This window comes from Littorina saxatilis, linkage group LG14, assembly GCF_037325665.1.
Source record: "Littorina saxatilis isolate snail1 linkage group LG14, US_GU_Lsax_2.0, whole genome shotgun sequence".
Taxonomy (NCBI): Eukaryota; Metazoa; Mollusca; class Gastropoda; order Littorinimorpha; family Littorinidae; genus Littorina; species Littorina saxatilis.
This window is the reverse complement of record NC_090258.1, coordinates 41,776,652-41,795,436: the sequence shown is the minus strand read 5'-3', so window position 1 is coordinate 41,795,436 and position 18,785 is coordinate 41,776,652. Positions and strand designations below refer to the sequence as shown.

Sequence of the window (18,785 nt, the reverse complement as noted above, 5' to 3'; positions counted from 1 at the left end):
TGGGAATGTCAGAAATACAGCTTGGTTTGAAATATTATCGTTCAAAAATCTACACAAACCATTATAAAAAAAAAACACAAATTGAATACATTCCGACTGGTAGAGCGAAACAATACTGTTTACCATTAATATTGAACAACCCGAGGCTGAACATATTCAGAACACCTTACGAATGCAACTCTAAAGAGAAATGGGTCGACAATTTAGTTTAAGACTGTCTTCTGGTACTTTTGTTCGATTCAATGGGAATAGAACTTTGAACAACGACCTGTCTGTCTGCCTTCCTCTGTCCGTCTATCTGTCTCTATCTGCCTGCGCCTGCGTATCTGCCATTCTGTCTGTCTGTCCGCTGACTCTCCTCCTCCGTCCCCCTCTCTCTCTCTCTCTCTCTCTCTCTCTCTCTCTCTCTCTCTCTCTCTCTCTCTCTCTCTCTCTCTCTCTCTCTCGCTTTCTCTCTCTCTCTCTCTCTCTCTGACGTCATCAAAAAAATTTATCGAAAAAATGAAAAAATATCCGGGGATATCATTCTCAGGAACTCTCATGTAAAATTTCATAAAGATCGGTCCAGTAGTTTATTCTGAATCGCTCTACACACACACAGACAGACAGACAGACACACACAGACACACAGACACAGACACACACACACACACACACACACACACACACACATGCACCACGACCCTCCGGCTCGTCTCGATTCCCCCTCTATGTTAAAACAATTAGTCAAATAGTTGACTAAATGTAAAAAGAAGGCATTTATACTGTTGAATTAAAAGTACTGCAGTTGTAGCTTATACGCGAACGTGCGTCGAAATTGTTAGCATCCTCAGCATCAGGTGGATAAACATATAATGTTCCACCCGTTTGGTTTTTACAGTTTGCAAAGGATTAATATCAAAAGTATTTATAGCTGAAATGTTTACATATCTAAAGTATTTATGGCTGAAATGTATACATATCAAAAGTCTGGTTTTTGACATAAGAACTTGCATGACAGTCAAGGTTGATGACTCACGTTCTGCTTGATCTGATCGTCTTTGCGCTTCACTTTCCGTTTCAGCACCTGCACACGGCTTCGCGCTTGAGTGAGTTCCTGCTGCAGTGCCCTCACCTGTTGAACGAAGCGAGCACAGTCTGAGCTGTGAGGATCGTGAGCCGAGGAGAAGTCGAGTTGTACTCCCATTCTTCGTAATGAGGTGCAATTGAAACGTCAGAGTTGATGAAAAGTGAAGAGGCACATGGAATACTGACAGGACTTTTCACACCAGCTGTTCTTCGTGTATACAATACTGACAGGACTTTTCACACCAGCTGTTCTTCGTGCATACAATACTGCACAGGACTTTTCACACGAGCTGTTCTTCGTGTATACAGTACTGACAGGACTTTTCACACGAGCTGTTCTTCGTGTATACAGTACTGCACAGGACTTTTCACACGAGCTGTTCTTTGTGTATACAATACTGCACAGGACTTTTCACACGAGCTGTTCTTCGTGTATACAGTACTGACAGGACTTTTCACACCAGCTGTTCTTCGTGTATACAATACTGACAGGACTTTTCACACCAGCTGTTCTTCGTGTATACAATACTGACAAGACTTTTCACACGAGCTGTTCTTCGTGTATACAATACTGACAGGACTTTTCACACCAGCTGTTCTTCGTGTATACAATATTACACAAGAGTCCTTTCAAAATAAAGCACTGTTCATAATTATTTTATGTCTATTTTTTGGTCTACCCCCAAATCTAAAAGATGCTTCAGGAAATATCTTCATGCGAATTGAGAAATTGATACAATTTTAGCCAACGAAAACGTGACATAATAACACTGTTTCCAGCCATATCGGAAAGGCAAGTTACCATAATTCAAATAGAAACACATCATTACAACACATGTAAACCAGGAATTAATATCACCTCCATAATAGGTCATTTGGTTTTAAGTGATCGGGCAGAAACCCCATTCAACTACCCAACCGTCGTTTATCTGAATCTTGGCATGTCATCATTTTCAAAAGATTGTAGAATAAAATCTGTCCGATTGATTTCTCTCATTTTTGTTATACTTGTTTCATCACACTCTGAAAATATCACACACAAAATATTTGCAAAATCAATTTGTTTCGTCAATCGGTGTCCGATCTCTTTAAAACAACTGCCTGCGTTCATCCCGAGAGTAACTGTTAATCTCGAAACCAGATTAGAAGATGGCCGCGCATTCCGAATACTTCTAACTTGCCGAAGAGGCCTTCCTGTCAAATGTTATCAAACGCTTTGGGAATGTCAGAAATACAGCTTGGTTTGAAATATTATCGTTCAAAAATCTACACAAACCATTATAAAAAAAAACCAAATTGAATACATTCCGACTGGTAGAGCGAAACAATACTGTTTACCATTAATATTGAACAACCCGAGGCTGAACATATTCAGAACACCTTACCAATGCAACTCTAAAGAGAAATGGGTCGACAATTTAGTTTAAGACTGTCTTCTGGTAGTTTTGTTCGATTCAATGAGAATAGAACTTTGAACAACGACCTGTCTGTCTGCCTTCCTCTGTCTGTCTATCTGTCTCTATCTGCCTGCGCCTGCGTATCTGCCATTCTGTCTGTCTGTCCGCTGACTCTCCTCCTCCGTCCCCCTCTCTCTCTCTCTCTCTCTCTCTCTCTCTCTCTCTCTCTCTCTCTCTCTCTCTCTCTCTCTCTCTCTCTCGCTCTCGCTCTCGTGTTCGTTGTTTCACGCTTATATCGGAAGGAATGCACTCACCATTGCTTGCACTGAAAAATAAAAAGAGTGAATAATAATAATAGTTTCCAATTCACGTTCTTTCAACAACAAAAATTCTGGCTCAGTGCGAAGCTAATCTATATATAGCTTGTACGGCCACAGCTTCACAACCTTTTAAAACTCTTGTTCAGAAACTAATACAGATTGGGAGATTGACTGTAATATTCAGATAGACCGAGAGAGACGAGCAGCAGAAGTAGACCCAGTGTGGTGGAAGGAAGGCTTCCAGAGCAAGGTAGGGGTAACCAAGAGGATCTTATAATAGAAGACTGAATCGTTCAGGTCCAATCAATTTGAGATGACGACCCAACAACAGTGAACCAATTAAAAGGGACTGGGTTTGTCCCCAAAGACTCAATAAGAGATGCATAAACAGTCAGTGTGAAATACTGTCAAAAGCACTCGTACATAAATACATACACACAAAGCGTGACAAACCCACCTGGACAATAAAAGCGAAGTTCCTTCGCGAGTGTCGATTCATATTGAGCTGTCTGTAGTGCATGTGCTGTGGATTCTACAGTCAATGCTTCATTCAACTTGTGTAATATGTGCATGATGGTTTTGCTGCAAATAAACATGTTTTGTCCGAACTGTATAACAATACCAAAGAACACACATGAGATAAATAAATCATTTCTGTACACGTGTATGTATGGTGTAACGGAGGTCTCTGGTTAGACTTTACACGCACAGGTTGCTGTACACACTCTGAAAAAAAGTTTCTACCAGGCATCTGTAATAAAGTCTTTACAACCTTGCGAACCCACAACTTAAAGTTGCTTGCCTTTTTAACACACTTATCAAACAGAAATGCAAGCTGTCACAATGGATTTTGCGACTTTTAGATCCTGTTATATTCAGAAATTCGATTGTTGGAGGTTGATTGCGGTTCTGGCAAGATTGACAATTGTTGGCTACAACTTCATTAAACTTTATGACATGGATTCCATTCAGTTTTACAGATTACCTTTTGCTTCACAGCTCGCTCAAGGATGATAGTTTTTGTCCACGCTGCTACTGCTACATTTAATCTCACGCTGCTACATTTAAAGGCACACACAGCTTCCCGTAAACCATCCGTTTCTGGCCAGGACACTGTCAGGCTTTTACACACAGTACAAACACCCTTTCGTTTAAACACTCACCGCTTGAGAAAATTCTAGGTGCCCTCCGTAAAGAGCGAACGTTTTTCAAAGAATGTATTTCGTGCAGTCAGAACGGATTGTCTATGAACACAATCGGAAGCCTCATTTTGGCGCTAAATAATAAATTGACAGCTTGTTACACAAACATTGTTAAATCATAAAATAATTATGTTTTCATCAAGACATGATCAGTACAACTCGAAGTTTTGAAAGTTTTAAACAAGGGAGTCCGGAAGCAGGTGTTTGGACACGCAAGATCGTGTTTCTCCAAGCAGACGAATGTTCTGCATATCGCTTGCTTCTTTGAAGCCAACCGCCTCCGATTAGTTCGTGTGAATCGCAGTCGTTTGTTGAATTTTAGATTCAGAGGTACAAACAGCGAGTCGTATTGAAATCACAAACTGATGACGATATTGTGAAAAAAGGAAAGTGTGTGACACGGGTCCACGATGGCTCAGGGGTAAAATAACCACGAAATCTGGCCCTAGAACATTGAAGAAAATAGCAATGTTATGCTTTGGAATAAGACCAACACAAAACCAGGCTTGGTCATCTAATCTTCACAAACGTTGGATAAAATTAGTTGGTTTTTTAAAAAATTATTGTACTAAAAGATGATCCCATTGTAACCTTGAAACATAAGGCAGGTCAACATGACTTGTGTTTTGTTTTGAATCCATCAACCATGGGAGTATGTGAAATTTCAAAGCTCTTACTAAAAATAAGTTCAAACAAAAATATGTTGTTTCAATGTCATGGCCAGAAAGGACAATTCCCGACGCAAAACTTTGGGGAACTGTGGAAGACCCTCGCCGAACCTGCGAGTTGATACGATCAGCAGGCCTACGATTATGAGGGACACAACCGTCGAACGTTGAAGAAGAAGAAGAAGAAGAAAAAGAGAAAGAGAAAGAGAAAGAGAAGAAGAAGGAGAAGGATAAGGAGGAGGAGGAGGAGGAGGAGGAGGAGAAGGAGAAGAAGGAGAAGAAGAAGAAGAAGAAGAAGAAGAAGAAGAAGAAGAAGAAGAAGTTTCCATTTCATGACCCAAAGTCGACATCAGAGTGACCTTGACATTTGACAAGGGTCGACCAGACTTTAGTCAAGTTGAGAGGTCATTGAACCCTAAGATCATGTAAAGTATCAACTCTCCAGCTTTAAACCATCAGAGAAAACCTCAATGTAAAGTTTACATGACCCAAACTTGACCCCACTGTGACATTTTCATTTTGACTTGGGTTACTCAGTCTTAGGTCACATTGGACGATCACCAAACCCTAAAGTGTTCTTAATTATCAAAGCTCCAACATCAAAAACGTCTGAGGAAACCTTAACGTTACGTTTGATAAAGAGTGAGAGAGGTAAACATCTATATTTATGGTAACCAACCTGTTCGCGTAATGTTCCAGTAATCTGGTGAGGTGATAGAAGTACACCGCGCCTTCTGTTGAGTCTGGATTGTTATATGACTTGTTGTCTGGGGTTGTAGCAAAGGACAGGAGAAAGTCCCGTTTGTCTGCAATCACCACACCTCTGGGTGGAGCCCCTGATCGCGTCAGATAATGACCTATTCAACAACAATAAAAAAAATGTTGCAAAGAAAAATGTTTATTTTGGCACATGCAAAGATCAAGAGTTCAATGAATGTTTGAATCCGCATAAAGTATTGATTTCATCTGAATAAGGTACTCATGCAAAAATGATATTGTGTTCAATATGAATGCATATACTCCGTAAAATCACCATGTTCTGAGAATGGTTTTGGTTATTTGATATGCCATGTTCTGAGAATCAAAACATACTATCCATCCATCCATCCATAAACTTCGTTATTGCGACAAACTTTCCACCCAAATAAAAGCATTAATTCCTGGAGTCATTTAGCTCAAACTTTCTATGCTATGCTATGCCGTCCAAATGACTACCTGCCACACATTTCGAATTAAAGATTTATTTAACAGGGATCACCGAAACCGGCAATCAAAGAAGGTTTACCCCAAATCGCCGTGACAAAAACAGAAGGGATCATGATAGGCACATTTTGGCTACTTCGAGGATAAAGTCAAATTAGATAACTACCAAGCACTGTGTTCAGCAATAACTTGGTGGATTGCTTTGACACTGTCAGACTATTTTGCTACTATACTAGACGTACTTCGAGTACAAGTTTGGATTGTAACAGAAATTAGTTCAGATGTTATGCAGGTTTTTGGAAAGAGTCTTAAAAACCGTAATAGGACTGTTTGCTTACGTCCAAAACAATCATGACTTCGCATGACTGCAGTCAAAAAGTTGGTGCAAACAATGCCATAGTTTCATTTGCTACTGGTGTTAATTTTCCAGGCCTGAAACTACGCCCTTCGTTCAATTATTATTTTTTTCGATTTGCTCTATCAATCGCACAACGCAATGTGATGTCTCATTAACTGGTATGATGATGATAATGATAATAATGATATTAATGTGACAGGGAGGCTACCGCTCCTTTCACAGCAGACTCTGCACCGGAGTTGTTGGCCTTTAAAAATCAACACCGGTGGGTTGTGTAATTCTGTTTGTGATGGGGTCTGGTGGTTTCCGATTGTCTGTGTGTTCATGGAAACCTTCGGGTTTGCATAACAGTTTTTATAGGGCTAAGAAATTAGCCCTAACATTTTCAATCCTGTTTGATTGCACTTCGCCTCCCGAGGTGATCGTAGTGTTTCGGCACTCGGTTACAATGATAATAATAGTAAGAAGAATACCTTTTTGGCCCTCCCCTCCTCGGCAGGCATCAACAAAGAAGACTTTGGGTTTTCCAGCCAGGGAGGGACACTGGGTTGAGAAGACGTACTCCTGGAGTTCACTGATATTCACGGTGTGATCGTCAGCTCCGCAGACTCCTGTCTTGTTTCCATGGGAACTTATGCAGCAGACAAAGCAGTCATAGTTGGAATGGTCTTCTTTTTGTATACTTTCCATCCGTGTTTTCATCTGCGCGCAAGTTTGATTTTCAAAATATCTCACTTCAAAGTCCATCTTCTTGAACGTTTGAGTGAGGTTTTCTGAAATATTTGTTGCACACACACACACACACACACACACACACACACACACACACACACACACACACACACACACACACGTTTGGAGAACATATAAACAATATAAACGTAAATAATGTAATACTTTTTTGTTCTGAAATAACTCTGCCATAACCGTCATGCTCGGTGGTTACTTGAGTTAGTTACACATTGATAGCCTTACATTTGAAACGTTGTGGTTATCATGGTCTACTGACACCCGACCAAAGCCTTCTTCGCTCTGTCGGGCTTAAATTTGTGTTTGGAGAACGTCAATCGACCATGATAACCGTGAAGTTTCAAATGGAGACCTGTCAATGTTATTGTGAACTCAGTATGTCAGCAAACTTCTTCTTCTTCTTCTTCTTTCTTGGTATGGACTGGGTTCATCCGAACGTCTGTAGTCCAGCGGCGGAGTACTGAGTAATTGGTTACTGGTGGTGGGTGACCCAATAACTCCGAGAAGATGGTTAAAAGTATAAAACTATTTACACGAAGAGCTGCAGGGTTACTGTGTCAGCGAGGCAAGTCCGTGGGTACGACCCAGACCAGTTTGGAAGGACTCCAGTGAAGGAGCAACTGTGGTCTTAGGGTCGAGCTTGTTCCACTGACGCAGTGTTCGGGGGAAAAAGGAGTTGAAGAGAACAGGATGGGATGCCCTCTCCTGGAACAGTCTCTGGGCTCCTCTGGTGCGGCTGTCGCCAGAGGTGTAGAACTCGACCTTGTTGATGTCGACTATGCCGTTGTTGATCTTGTAGAGCATAGTGAGGCGGTTGGCGAGTCTTCTGTCGGCGAGTGGTTCCCATTGGAGGGTCTTCAGCATGCTGGTCACACAGCCTGGGGTCCGATCGCTGTAGTTGTTGTGGACGTAACGGGCTGCTCTGCGTTGGACTTTTTCAAGCTCTGTGACGTCTTTCTGAGAGATCGGGTCCCAGACTGGCGAGGCGTAGTCAAGGACCGGTCTGACCATGGCCTTGTACGTAGCAGCTCTGACGGTGGTGGTGCACTCCCGGAAGTTCCGCCGCAAGAAGCCCACAGTTCTGTTGCCCTTTTTGACAGTCGCTTGCACATGGCTGCTCCAGGACAGGTCATCGGAGATTAAGACCCCTAGGTACTTGCTGGATGGTGTTGTTTCCAGAGTCTGTCCATGGAGGCTGTAGGAAGTTGGCAGGATGGGCTTCTTCTTGTTCGGGGCAATGCGGATGACGGTGCACTTGCTGGGGTTGAACTCCATCTGCCATGTTGATTCCCACTGTTCGAGGCTGGATAGGTCCTGTTGGAGCTGCAGACTGTCCGCTGGAGAGGATATACGTTTGAAGAGTAGGGAGTCGTCTGCAAAGAGTTTGACGCTGCTGAACTGAACGGATTCAGGGAGGTCGTTGATGAAGGCTAAAAACAGGAGAGGACCCAGGACGGTCCCCTGCGGGACTCCGGACTGCACTCCGACTGGAGACGATAGGACGCCCTCCAAGGCCACCTGCTGTTGACGCTGACTGAGGAAGGCAGAGATCCACTTGAGGGTGTCGTTTCTCACTCCGTAGTAAGCCAGTTTCGTGAGCAGGCGGGCGTGGGGCACCTTGTCGAAGGCTTTGGAGAAGTCCAACAGGATGGCGTCGACCTGGGCTCCCTCTGCTAGCTGCCGGGCAATTTCATGGACTGTGACGATGAGCTGGGTTTCGCATGAGCGTTTACGCCGAAAGCCTTGTTGACAGTTGGTAAGGATGGCATGGTGGTCAAAGTGCTTCATGATGGAGCTGTGCACCACGTGCTCGAGTATCTTGCAGGTGATGGAGATGAGCGAGACAGGGCGGTAGTTGGCTGCAAGGTGTCGTTCCCCTTTCTTGAAGATAGGCACCACCCAGGCCTGGCGCCAGTCAAGCGGGACCTCCCCAGTATCCAACGAGAGCTGGAACAGTCGAACAAGGATGGGCGCCAGTTGGTCAGCAGCCATCTTCAAGATGAAGGCTGGGATGGAGTCTGGTCCAGTTGCCTTGTCCGTCTTCAGGTTCCTCAGGAGCTTGCGGACACCACCTTCATCAATGTGGATATCATCCATCGCCGGGAAAGGGCTGTCGCCCATACTGGGGATGCGAGATGTGTCCTCGGTGGTGAACGCCCTCTGGAACTGTTCGTTCAGGATCTCCGCCTTCTTGGCGCTGTCGCTCTGCAGGAAGCCATCTGCGTTCTTCAGTGGTGAAACTCCAGCAGAGTCTTGCCCCTTGCTTTTCACGTAGGCCCAGAACTTCTTGCTGTTTGTAGTGAAGTCTTCACTGACGATGTCTTCCATGTACTGCTTGTGGGCGTCTCTGATGTGGAACTTGACCTCTTGCTGTAGTCGCCTGTACCTGTCGCGGTCACGCCTTTTCCCCGTCTTTCTTGCTTTCTTGTGGGCTCGTTGTTTTCTTCGTATGGCTCTTCTGACGTCAGTGTTCATCCATGGGTGGGAGTAGCGGCTGGCAGACATCTTGCTTGGTACTCGGTTCTCCATGATCTCATGAGTCTTGGACTTGAGAAGAGACCACAGTCCATGGACGTCATCTGTTTGTATTCATGCGATTGTAGAAGAAGAAATGCGATTGCTTACTTACTACCAAACTTGTTTGTATTCATGCGATTGCAGAAGAAGAAATGCGATTGCTTACTTACTTACTTACTACCAAACTTGTTTGTATTCATGCGATTGCAGAAGAAGAAATGCGATTGCTTACTTACTTACTTACTACCAAACTTGTTTGTATTCATGCGATTGCAGAAGAAGAAATGCGATTGCCTACTTACTTACTTACTTACTTACTTACTTACTTACTTACTTACTTACTTGCTGCCCGTTACGCCGGTGTAACACGAAATGTTTACTCCACAAAATATTGACTGTCGTACGAGAAAAGAACTCCCCAAGCAACACAACATTACTCCCTCCACACAATTAAAAAAATTCGTACGCTAAAATGGGATGCGGGCGAAGGGATAATGCCAATAATTATGTGATCTTGTGCAAACGAATGTCGCGCTACCCCTCCCTCCACCCCTTCCACCACCAGGACTAACAGTGGACAAGGGAGTACAAGTTGCGTACACCTGGCGTAATGTATTCGTTATTTATTCGTCAGGATGGTAACATGTTTGCTCGGAACACACCTGTCATGGGTAGTAATTTTCTCGTGTTATGGGGGAGTACTTTTTTTTCGTAAAGGGAGTAACCTTTTCGTGCGACATTTTTTTCTCTGGAGTAAAAATCTCGTGGGAGTAAATGTCTCGTGTTACACCAGATGCGATTGCAACAAGACCAAAATGATGTTGTTATGTTCACAAACTCCTTCTTGTTCCTGAGTTTGGTTACCAGTAATTAAAGTCCCAAGCATCGTGTTTCCGTATAAACATCCTATCACTCTGCTCCTCATCAGTTCTATTTGTTTGTTTGTTTGCTTAACGCCCAGCCGACCACGAAGGGCCATATCAGGGCGGTTCTGCTTTGACATATAACGTGCGCCACACACAAGACAGAAGTCGCAGCACAGGCTTCATGTCTCACCCAGTCACATTATTCTGACACCGGATCAACCAGTCCTAGCACTAACCCCATAATGCCAGACGCCAGGCAGAGCAGCCACTAGATTGCCAATTTAAAAGTCTTAGGTATGACCCGGCCGGGGTTCGAATCCACGATCTCCCGATCACGGGGCGGACGCCTTACCACTAGGCCAACCGTGCCGGTCATCAGTTCTATCACATGTACTTGTTCTGATATATTCATTATCTATAGAAAGCAATCCGGAAGGCATCATTTTTTTTGGAGCTAAGATTTCGTATAAACATTTATTCTTTGCATCACTGTGCATATTTTCGAAAGAAAATGACCTACTCTAGCATCGAGCGAACATTGCACAACACAGACGCGAGATAAGTATTTGGTGTACTCGGACGTCTTCACCGGTCCGCGGCATTCGTTGTTTGTCTCATTGTCAGGGGGCGCTACTCTTTCCAAATTAAAGCAAACCCTCACTGAGTTAATTCCAAACATCGTCTGATGGCACTCACGTGGCTCGTTGTCTTAATAACACATGTGTTTAATATATTGTGAAGCTTACATTTTCTTTCTAAGCCTCGTCAAAGTAGGCGTAAGTTTGCAGGGCACTGAGACCAATTAGGCGCTAATTGATCTAGTATACATGTTTGCAATATTTCGGCGGGTGTATTTCTGTTCGTGTAGAACCTCATGCCCTGACATCATTAGATGTTAGATGGAATGATAGATCTCCAGCTTAATTTCGGTCCGAGAAAAAACAAAACGTTCGCTCCCCGGGGGCTTCCCTGGGCCTCAATCGGCAGCGTGCAACATGAAGAGGCCACAGGCTGTGTTAGAGAAATATAAGATAAAAGGCCTTCCCTAGACCTTATGCAATAACCAACGTACAACATCAAAACTTATACCTCATGTAAATCCCGATCAAAACACTTACCTTTGTCGGCGGGCCCAGTGTCCAATCGGTCAGACCGTTCGAATTTAAAGTTATTGATTATCAAACAGATACCTGAAAACAACAAAAGGCAACCAGTTCGAACTCAAAGTTATTGATTATCAAACAGATACCTGAAAACAACAAAAGGCAACCAGTTCGAACTCAAAGTTATTGATTATCAAACAGATTCCTGAAAACAACAAAAGGCAACCAGTTCGAACTCAAAGTTATTGATTATCAAACAGATACCTGAAAACAAGAAAAGGCAACCAGTTCGAGCTCAAAGTTATTGATTATCAAACAGATACCTGAAAACAACAAAAGGCAACCAGTTCGAACTCAAAGTTATTGATTATCAAACAGATACCTGAAAACAACAAAAGGCAACCAGTTCGAACTCAAAGTTATTGATTATCAAACAGATTCCTGAAAACAACAATACACAATCAGTGTCTTTGAAGTGGGTGTTTTTCATTTTTCATTACTTTATTGTCCCATCGCTGGGAAATTCGGGTCACTTCCTCCCAGTGGAAAGCTAGCAGCAACAGAGTCGCGCTACCCAGGTGTGTGCGTGTTTAGGTGTAATCAGCCACATGCACGTATGGCAGAATGACCGAGGTCTTTTACGTGCCACAGTGGTGACACGGGAGCGGAACATGGATACCGTCTCTGAGTCTGCACATAAAGTTGACCCGTGTCCGTCCCGGCCCGGATTCAAACCTGCGTCCTTAGGATCACAAGTCCAGTGCTCTACCAACTGAGCTACCGGGCCCCCGGTTCAACTCTAAATGAAATGAAGAGAACAAGTGGCAAGCTCGAGCATCCAGTAACAAGAACACTATAATGCAGACGCTGAGAGCTAGGACACAACACAGGCATTGACAGCAGTCAAAACGCCACGTAAACTGTTTCCGCCTGAACATATATTGTCGGAGTGCATAGTGGAATGAACTGACGCACCATGCTCTACTGGCGCATACCATCTGAAAAAAGACCCAAAGGAATTCCCTTGAACGTCCTATCAAAGGGCGCATTGTTATTCGGCTACCTTTGCAACCATATCCACACATTCCATTAGAGTAATGCATTTGGAATCAGCTAGGTCACAAACTACATTGACACATACAGTCTAAGCTCAGCTGACACCACTTTGGAAAAATTATGCTTCCATGGACTAAATACCATATCCAGGAAGGCGTACCCCTTGGCAAGGTTACTGCGTGAGCCTGCTTTCGGCTTTGGGTCTTCTATTATATCCACTTAACATTTGGTTGTCAGGGTAAACCGACCAATTATCGTTTTCTCCCCACCTAAACCCTCGGAGTGTTGCATCTGGACACGCCCTAACAACACTCCAAGGCCATGGCCAGGAAAGCACTGTTTCCAAAATACTCTCTTTTGTTGACAACGCTTCAAAATGGCAATGCTCCTCCCATCTATCCCTGTGCCATTCAAGTAATGAAGATAACCATGGTTTACACCAGTCAACTGACCTTTGGGACTGGCATCCATTTTGTAGAAGTCATCATCGTCTGTGAAAGCTGTTGCCATCTTCGCTTTTGTCCCATCAGCAAACTTTATCTGAAAGACACATTCACACATACATTATTTTACGAAACAGGACTGACGTTTTCTGGCTATCGTATTTTTTGTACTGGTGTAGTCGACTTTTTGGTCAGTCGGTGTCATATGTCATTAATTTAATGTTACGTGTGGCAAAGCTGAGTCATTGGACCATTTACTCGTTTTGTTTAAAAGTAGAAAGGGGCCGGAATTCTGTAGTATTTCTTTTAAACAAAATGGGGTTTGAGCCTATACACAGTTCTTGCAGTTAAAAGCTCTTGGTTTTAGGAAATGACATACTGAATCTGTCAAAATGCAAGAATTTTCCAAGTCGACAAATTAGAACAAACCTAAAGTGAAAGCAGGATGTATGTATAAGTATGACGGGGTGAAAGAATATAATCATATTCATTGACCCAGTCTCGACACAATATCACGCGATACCATGGATGGACGGAGCTGTAAAGTATATATTATATGGCATGACCAAAGTAAGGAGATTTTGTCATGGGATGTGGAAACAAAGCATTGGAAATTCACCATGGGCAGAATAATCAACGCAAGCCTAGAAGTTGTAGAACTATATTTTGTTTTATATATATGAGTCAATGACAAAAGGTGACGTTTTCATGTCAGTATGTCCCAAATGACCGTACCAGCACATTTTTCAATCTATCAAATCTGTTTTCGTTCTATTTTTTCTAATAACATTCGTTAACAATTGATTGTCAACTGGAACGGAAGAGCACAAAAAGTGTAACTTGATATGTAGTTTCTCTAGAGGGAAAAGAACTTCCACTTTCATGTCAGTGTGTCCCATGCAACATACATTTGCCAAACAGCTATGTGTGCGTAGATTATTAGTTAGTGGTATAGAAAATACTGATCAACAATTGAAGTCAGTTTTCACATCCATTTTCTATCAATTCTTATTTTTTAAAAATTCTTTTGGCAATGGTGAAATTTCAGCAATTGTGTGTCATTCGGGACAGTGGACATGACACCTGACCTTTTGTCACTGTCTCATATATATATATATATATATATATTTTTTTTTAAATCAAGAATTTTACGTCATTGGTCATTGTTTACTTACATTCTCATTCATTTCACTGAAGAAGGGCGTGGCCCGAAAGTCTTTGGAACTTGGTGTGTACTGTGTTTTTTTCTAATTAATAGAACCATATTTTGTTTCAGTCTTGGCAAGGCCAGATTTGGCCGGAAAAGACATCATGAATTCATTCACCCTGCCGAGACAAAATACCAATTCCATGGATGAAAACGTAGGCTATATATCCCGTGACGCATCTTTTTATAAGTCACTTCAATAATTACGCAGAAAACTAAGTTATTCCATGTATTCTCCAAGTTTAATTTTGGTAATTTTAGTGCCTCATAATTATTGCCGTAAGCTAATAGGGTAGTGGAGGGGGGGGTGTTGTTTGCACTTTGAAAGCACCCCCTATTGGCTGCTGAGAAGTTCATTGGACAGAATCTGACCGAGGAATGCAATGTTACCGCAATGTCACACAATTGGTGTGAAAAACGTGCTCACGCGGCACACCTGGCTGGCTTAGGAGGTCAGCGTTATGCGTCACTCCGGGGTTGCTATTTACCCATTTTTGGTCACATTTTTTGAACATGTTACCTTGGTACAACAAAAACTATTGGCAGTAGTGCTTAACCCTTTTAATACAAGATAGTACTAATCGTCCTTAACAACTTTTATTCTTAGACACTATGCAAAAGTTGATTGGATTTTTTAAAAATATTTTAAAACGTCCTTTCCTGTTCACCCGGACAGACTTTTTTTTTTTATACCTGTGCTCGTCTCTGGGTCTCTTTCAGTCCCCCCGTGCAAGCTCTACTATGTGTGACAGTGTATGTGGGTATGTGTGTTTATATGTTGTATATTTTCTCTACATGTGTGTGTGTGTGTGTGTGTGTGTGTGTGTGTGTGTGTGGATTTACCGCAATATGTGGACCAAATAGGACCAACTGGGGTCGTCCGTCGCTACATCGCAGCAATTTGTGGATATCGGCCGAAAAATGCGACTATTTGCGGACGTCCCCAAATAGACGGTCTTTGGTCCGCAATTTGCTGCAATATAGTGACGGACGCATAATATTATTGCGGTAAATCCACAAACACACATGTACACACAAACACCCACATGTACACACAAACACCCACATGTACACACAAACACCCACATGTACACACACACACACACACACACACACACACACACACAGTTCTAAGTGTTTTCTTCCGCCTAGACCAGTGCCAGGACCCCAGCCTGCCATCCTGAACTCAGGTCAAAATGAGTTCGGCTCATTCTATCCCTGACAGGATGCCTTGGTTTTCCTTGTCTGGCGAGGAAATCGATTTTTTTTAACATATTTAGATCTTTTCGTAATGTGTTATGAAAATAAGCAGATTCGCGATCGTCGATAATGATTTTTGGCTCACGTAAGTGTAGCCTATGCGATGCTAACTTTTGTCTGTCTGTGCGTGCGTGCGTATGTGCGTATGTGCGTGCGTGCGTGCGTGCGTGTGTATGTCTGTGATAGAAACTCTAACATTTGAAGACGTCACATTACATTGACGTCACATTATGACGTAAGAGGGTTAGACGTCACGCGAAGGAAGTACTGAAAGTCTCGGTCATTATTATTTTGAGGGGGCCGAGACTAGTTGGCAGTCGTGTCCCTGTAGGCTACATGCAGACAGACAGATCTAGATCTATAGTGTCTCGCTTTCTTGCACAGTTTCACCTATGCTCTTTCTCTGTGTCTGTGTGTGTGTGTGTGTGTATGTGTGTGTGTGTGTGTGTGTGTGTGTGTGTGTGTGTGTGTGTGTGTGTGTGTTACTGTTTGTCGATTTCTTACGTGAGCCTTGATGGCTTCGCCTCTTGTTCATGGTGTTGTGTAATTTTTAAATTACAAAGGAATTGATATGTAAGACAGTTTCAAGCGAGCTATTTTTCGCGGCTGTATTTGCTGTGCAAACAACTCTAAATATGGCATAAGTGTCACGTGATAATCATCCGTTTGGTTTCGGCGCTCGCTGGAGCAAACGATTTTTTGGACAGTGATGCAACCATATTATTACGGTCTCATTCCGACAGCAGTCCCAACATTTTGACTTGTTTTGACCTTAGAACGATGTCTTTATCATAACTGTGAAGAACAGAACGGAGATCACTGTCGAAGTCGGCCAATCTGCAATCATTTTCGTCTCGCAAACACTGTTCGCGAACAACAAATGGGAGATAACTCTGTATTCTTGTTTTGATAGATTCGCGTAGGACTTTAGCGTCCGGTCAGAGGGACTAAAGCGATAGCGTGGAGCGATGATGATCAGAATGCCCAGCCTGCATGGGAGATGGCTTGGCTTGAGCTGGCATAAGGGAGGCAACTCCTCGCTCGGCGGCCAATGTAATTATCCCCTTGACAAGTCAACACGGAAGCTGACGGAGAGATCTGACTCACTGGATTATTATGATGTTTAGCTAGTGTAGCCATACTTCTGCGTTTTCTAAAATGCAGGGACAAAAAATAATTACACGTTCGACAGCTCATGGACGAGAAAACACACTGAAAACATAGCCGTGTCCGTTATAAATACACACTTGCGTTGTGACCTCTCCATAGTGCAGACGACACAGCAGGGGGGCGGAGGGAGAACAAAACCGAAAGCAAGACCGGGCGAGGAGAAACAGCAACAACTCACCGCTATAGCAGGAGGTCAGTGAGGGGTTGAGGCGAAGGCAGACAGCGATGACACAGGTGACAACAAAAGAGAAGGCAGACAGCGATGATGATTGTGTAAACAGGTGTTGTCGCTTTTTGGGTACAACTGAGTGACTACCAGGTAACTTCCGCGTCCTCGTCAGTGTTTTATGGGTACGTCACGTGACAGGGGTGACAGATGCAGATGCACCTTTATATGCAATGGATTTCACGGCCCACTTATTTTCAGATCAGTGGCCCAAGGCAGAGTACAGGCACATGAACGAGTTTTTTTTATCTAGTGCTTGTCTCATGCAAAACATCATGTTTTCTGTGTGCACCTTTCATGGTGTGTGTGTGTGTGTGTGTGTGTGTAGATGTGTACGTAGATTAAATTGAGTGTAAAACGGTTGTTTATTTATGGTTCTTCTGTCTGTCATTCTTTAGGTTGTTTCTATTTGGGTTTGTTCGTGCCCTTTCCTCGTTACGATCGGTGGTGGGTTCAAGTGCTAGTCTTTCGGATGAGACGAAAAACCGAGGTCCCTTCGTGTACACTACATTGGGGTGTGCACGTTAAAGATCCCACGATTGACAAAAGGGTCTTTCCTGGCAAAATTGCATAGGCATAGATAAAAATGTCCATCAAATACCCGTGGGACTTGGAATAAAGTAAAAAAATTCCATCTCACACGGCATTAAGTCTCAGGAAACATGAATACACGCATGCAGGAAAAAAAAAAAAAATATGGGTAGCGCCGTATGTATGGCAGCTCGCTTTCCCCGGGGAGAAAGCAGCCCGAATTTCCATGAGGGTAACCTCACTGGACTGTAAATCTTATCCAATCCAATCCAATCCAATTAATTGCACCTTGACTGGACTTTGGGAAACTTGTGTTTACCAGGCAGATAAATACGTTTGCTGGTGGGGCAAAAAGCCAATGAGTCGAATCTAATAATCATTGCACAACATTGCAATCGTTACGCGGCTTGGTAGACAGCATACATGTAGGCACAAGTACGAACGAAAAACATTTACGTCAAGCAAAATGGTAAGTTTGGTTTTCCTCTTTGCATGTAAGATATTAAAGTCATTTCTGTGCAAATTTCGGTTTGATTCTAATGTTAAGCCTAAAACATTTTTATTGAGTTTACAAAAATGAGGAGAATTCTCTCGCAATGTCGACCAAAATCGGTAGCTCAGTTAGTAGAGCTCTCGACTTGTGGTCGTCTGGTCAGGGGTTCGAATCCGGGCCGGGACGGTTCATATTATGTGAACACTCAGAGAAGGTATCCATGTTCCACCCCCGTGTCACCACTGTGGCACGAAAAAGATCTCGGTCTTTCTGCCAGAAGTGCAGGTAGCTGATTACTCCAAAACACGCATACAACTGGGTAGTGCGACTCTTGTAAGTTGATGCTTGCGTTCGACTGAGAGAAACGGACTCGATTTAAGAAAAGAAACAAACCCACGTCAAAAAATAATAAATACATCAAATCGACTTGGAATTGTATTAATTAAGGGACATCGGTATATGGGATCGAGCATCATCAATCGTCAAGTGTTTTTGTCGATAATCGGGGTTTATATTTTTCAAGTTTTCTTTTTGTATGAAAAAATTTGTCCGTAACTCTCATGTCAACGTGGATGTATTGCTGAAATAGTCAGATATAGGTGTTCATGTTATATGTCTCGTCGTAAGGATATTGTTCAACGACATATCGGTACAAATAAATAACAAAAACAGAAACAACAAACAAATAATGCCAAAACATACAAAGAAAACGACGTAAAACTTAATTATAAAGAACATGAAACTACAAACAACATTTACATTAAAAATGAACACAGGGCAGAGATCAACCAGTTTAACAGGAAACCCAGTTTTTGGTAGCTAAAATCCTCACGCATGATCCTTGCGTCAAAATTAGCCCAGGTCTCTGCAAAATCGATGTCCCAACCACAATGATACCTTTCATGCATTTCGTTTCTCGATAATCAGAGTCCTGACTGCAAAAGCTC

At 42.9% G+C, this 18,785-nt stretch overlaps 1 protein-coding gene across 1 annotated transcript in view; it reads right to left on the bottom strand.

Annotated features, from left to right (window-relative positions):
• Positions 1-18,785, bottom strand: part of LOC138947803 (uncharacterized) — a 217,600-nt gene that overhangs the window by 101,988 nt on the left and 96,827 nt on the right. The window contains exon 9 of the mRNA XM_070319361.1: positions 1,019-1,114. Coding sequence (XP_070175462.1) covers positions 1,019-1,114 — 96 coding nt within the window. The remainder of the gene's footprint in view (positions 1-1,018; positions 1,115-18,785) is intronic.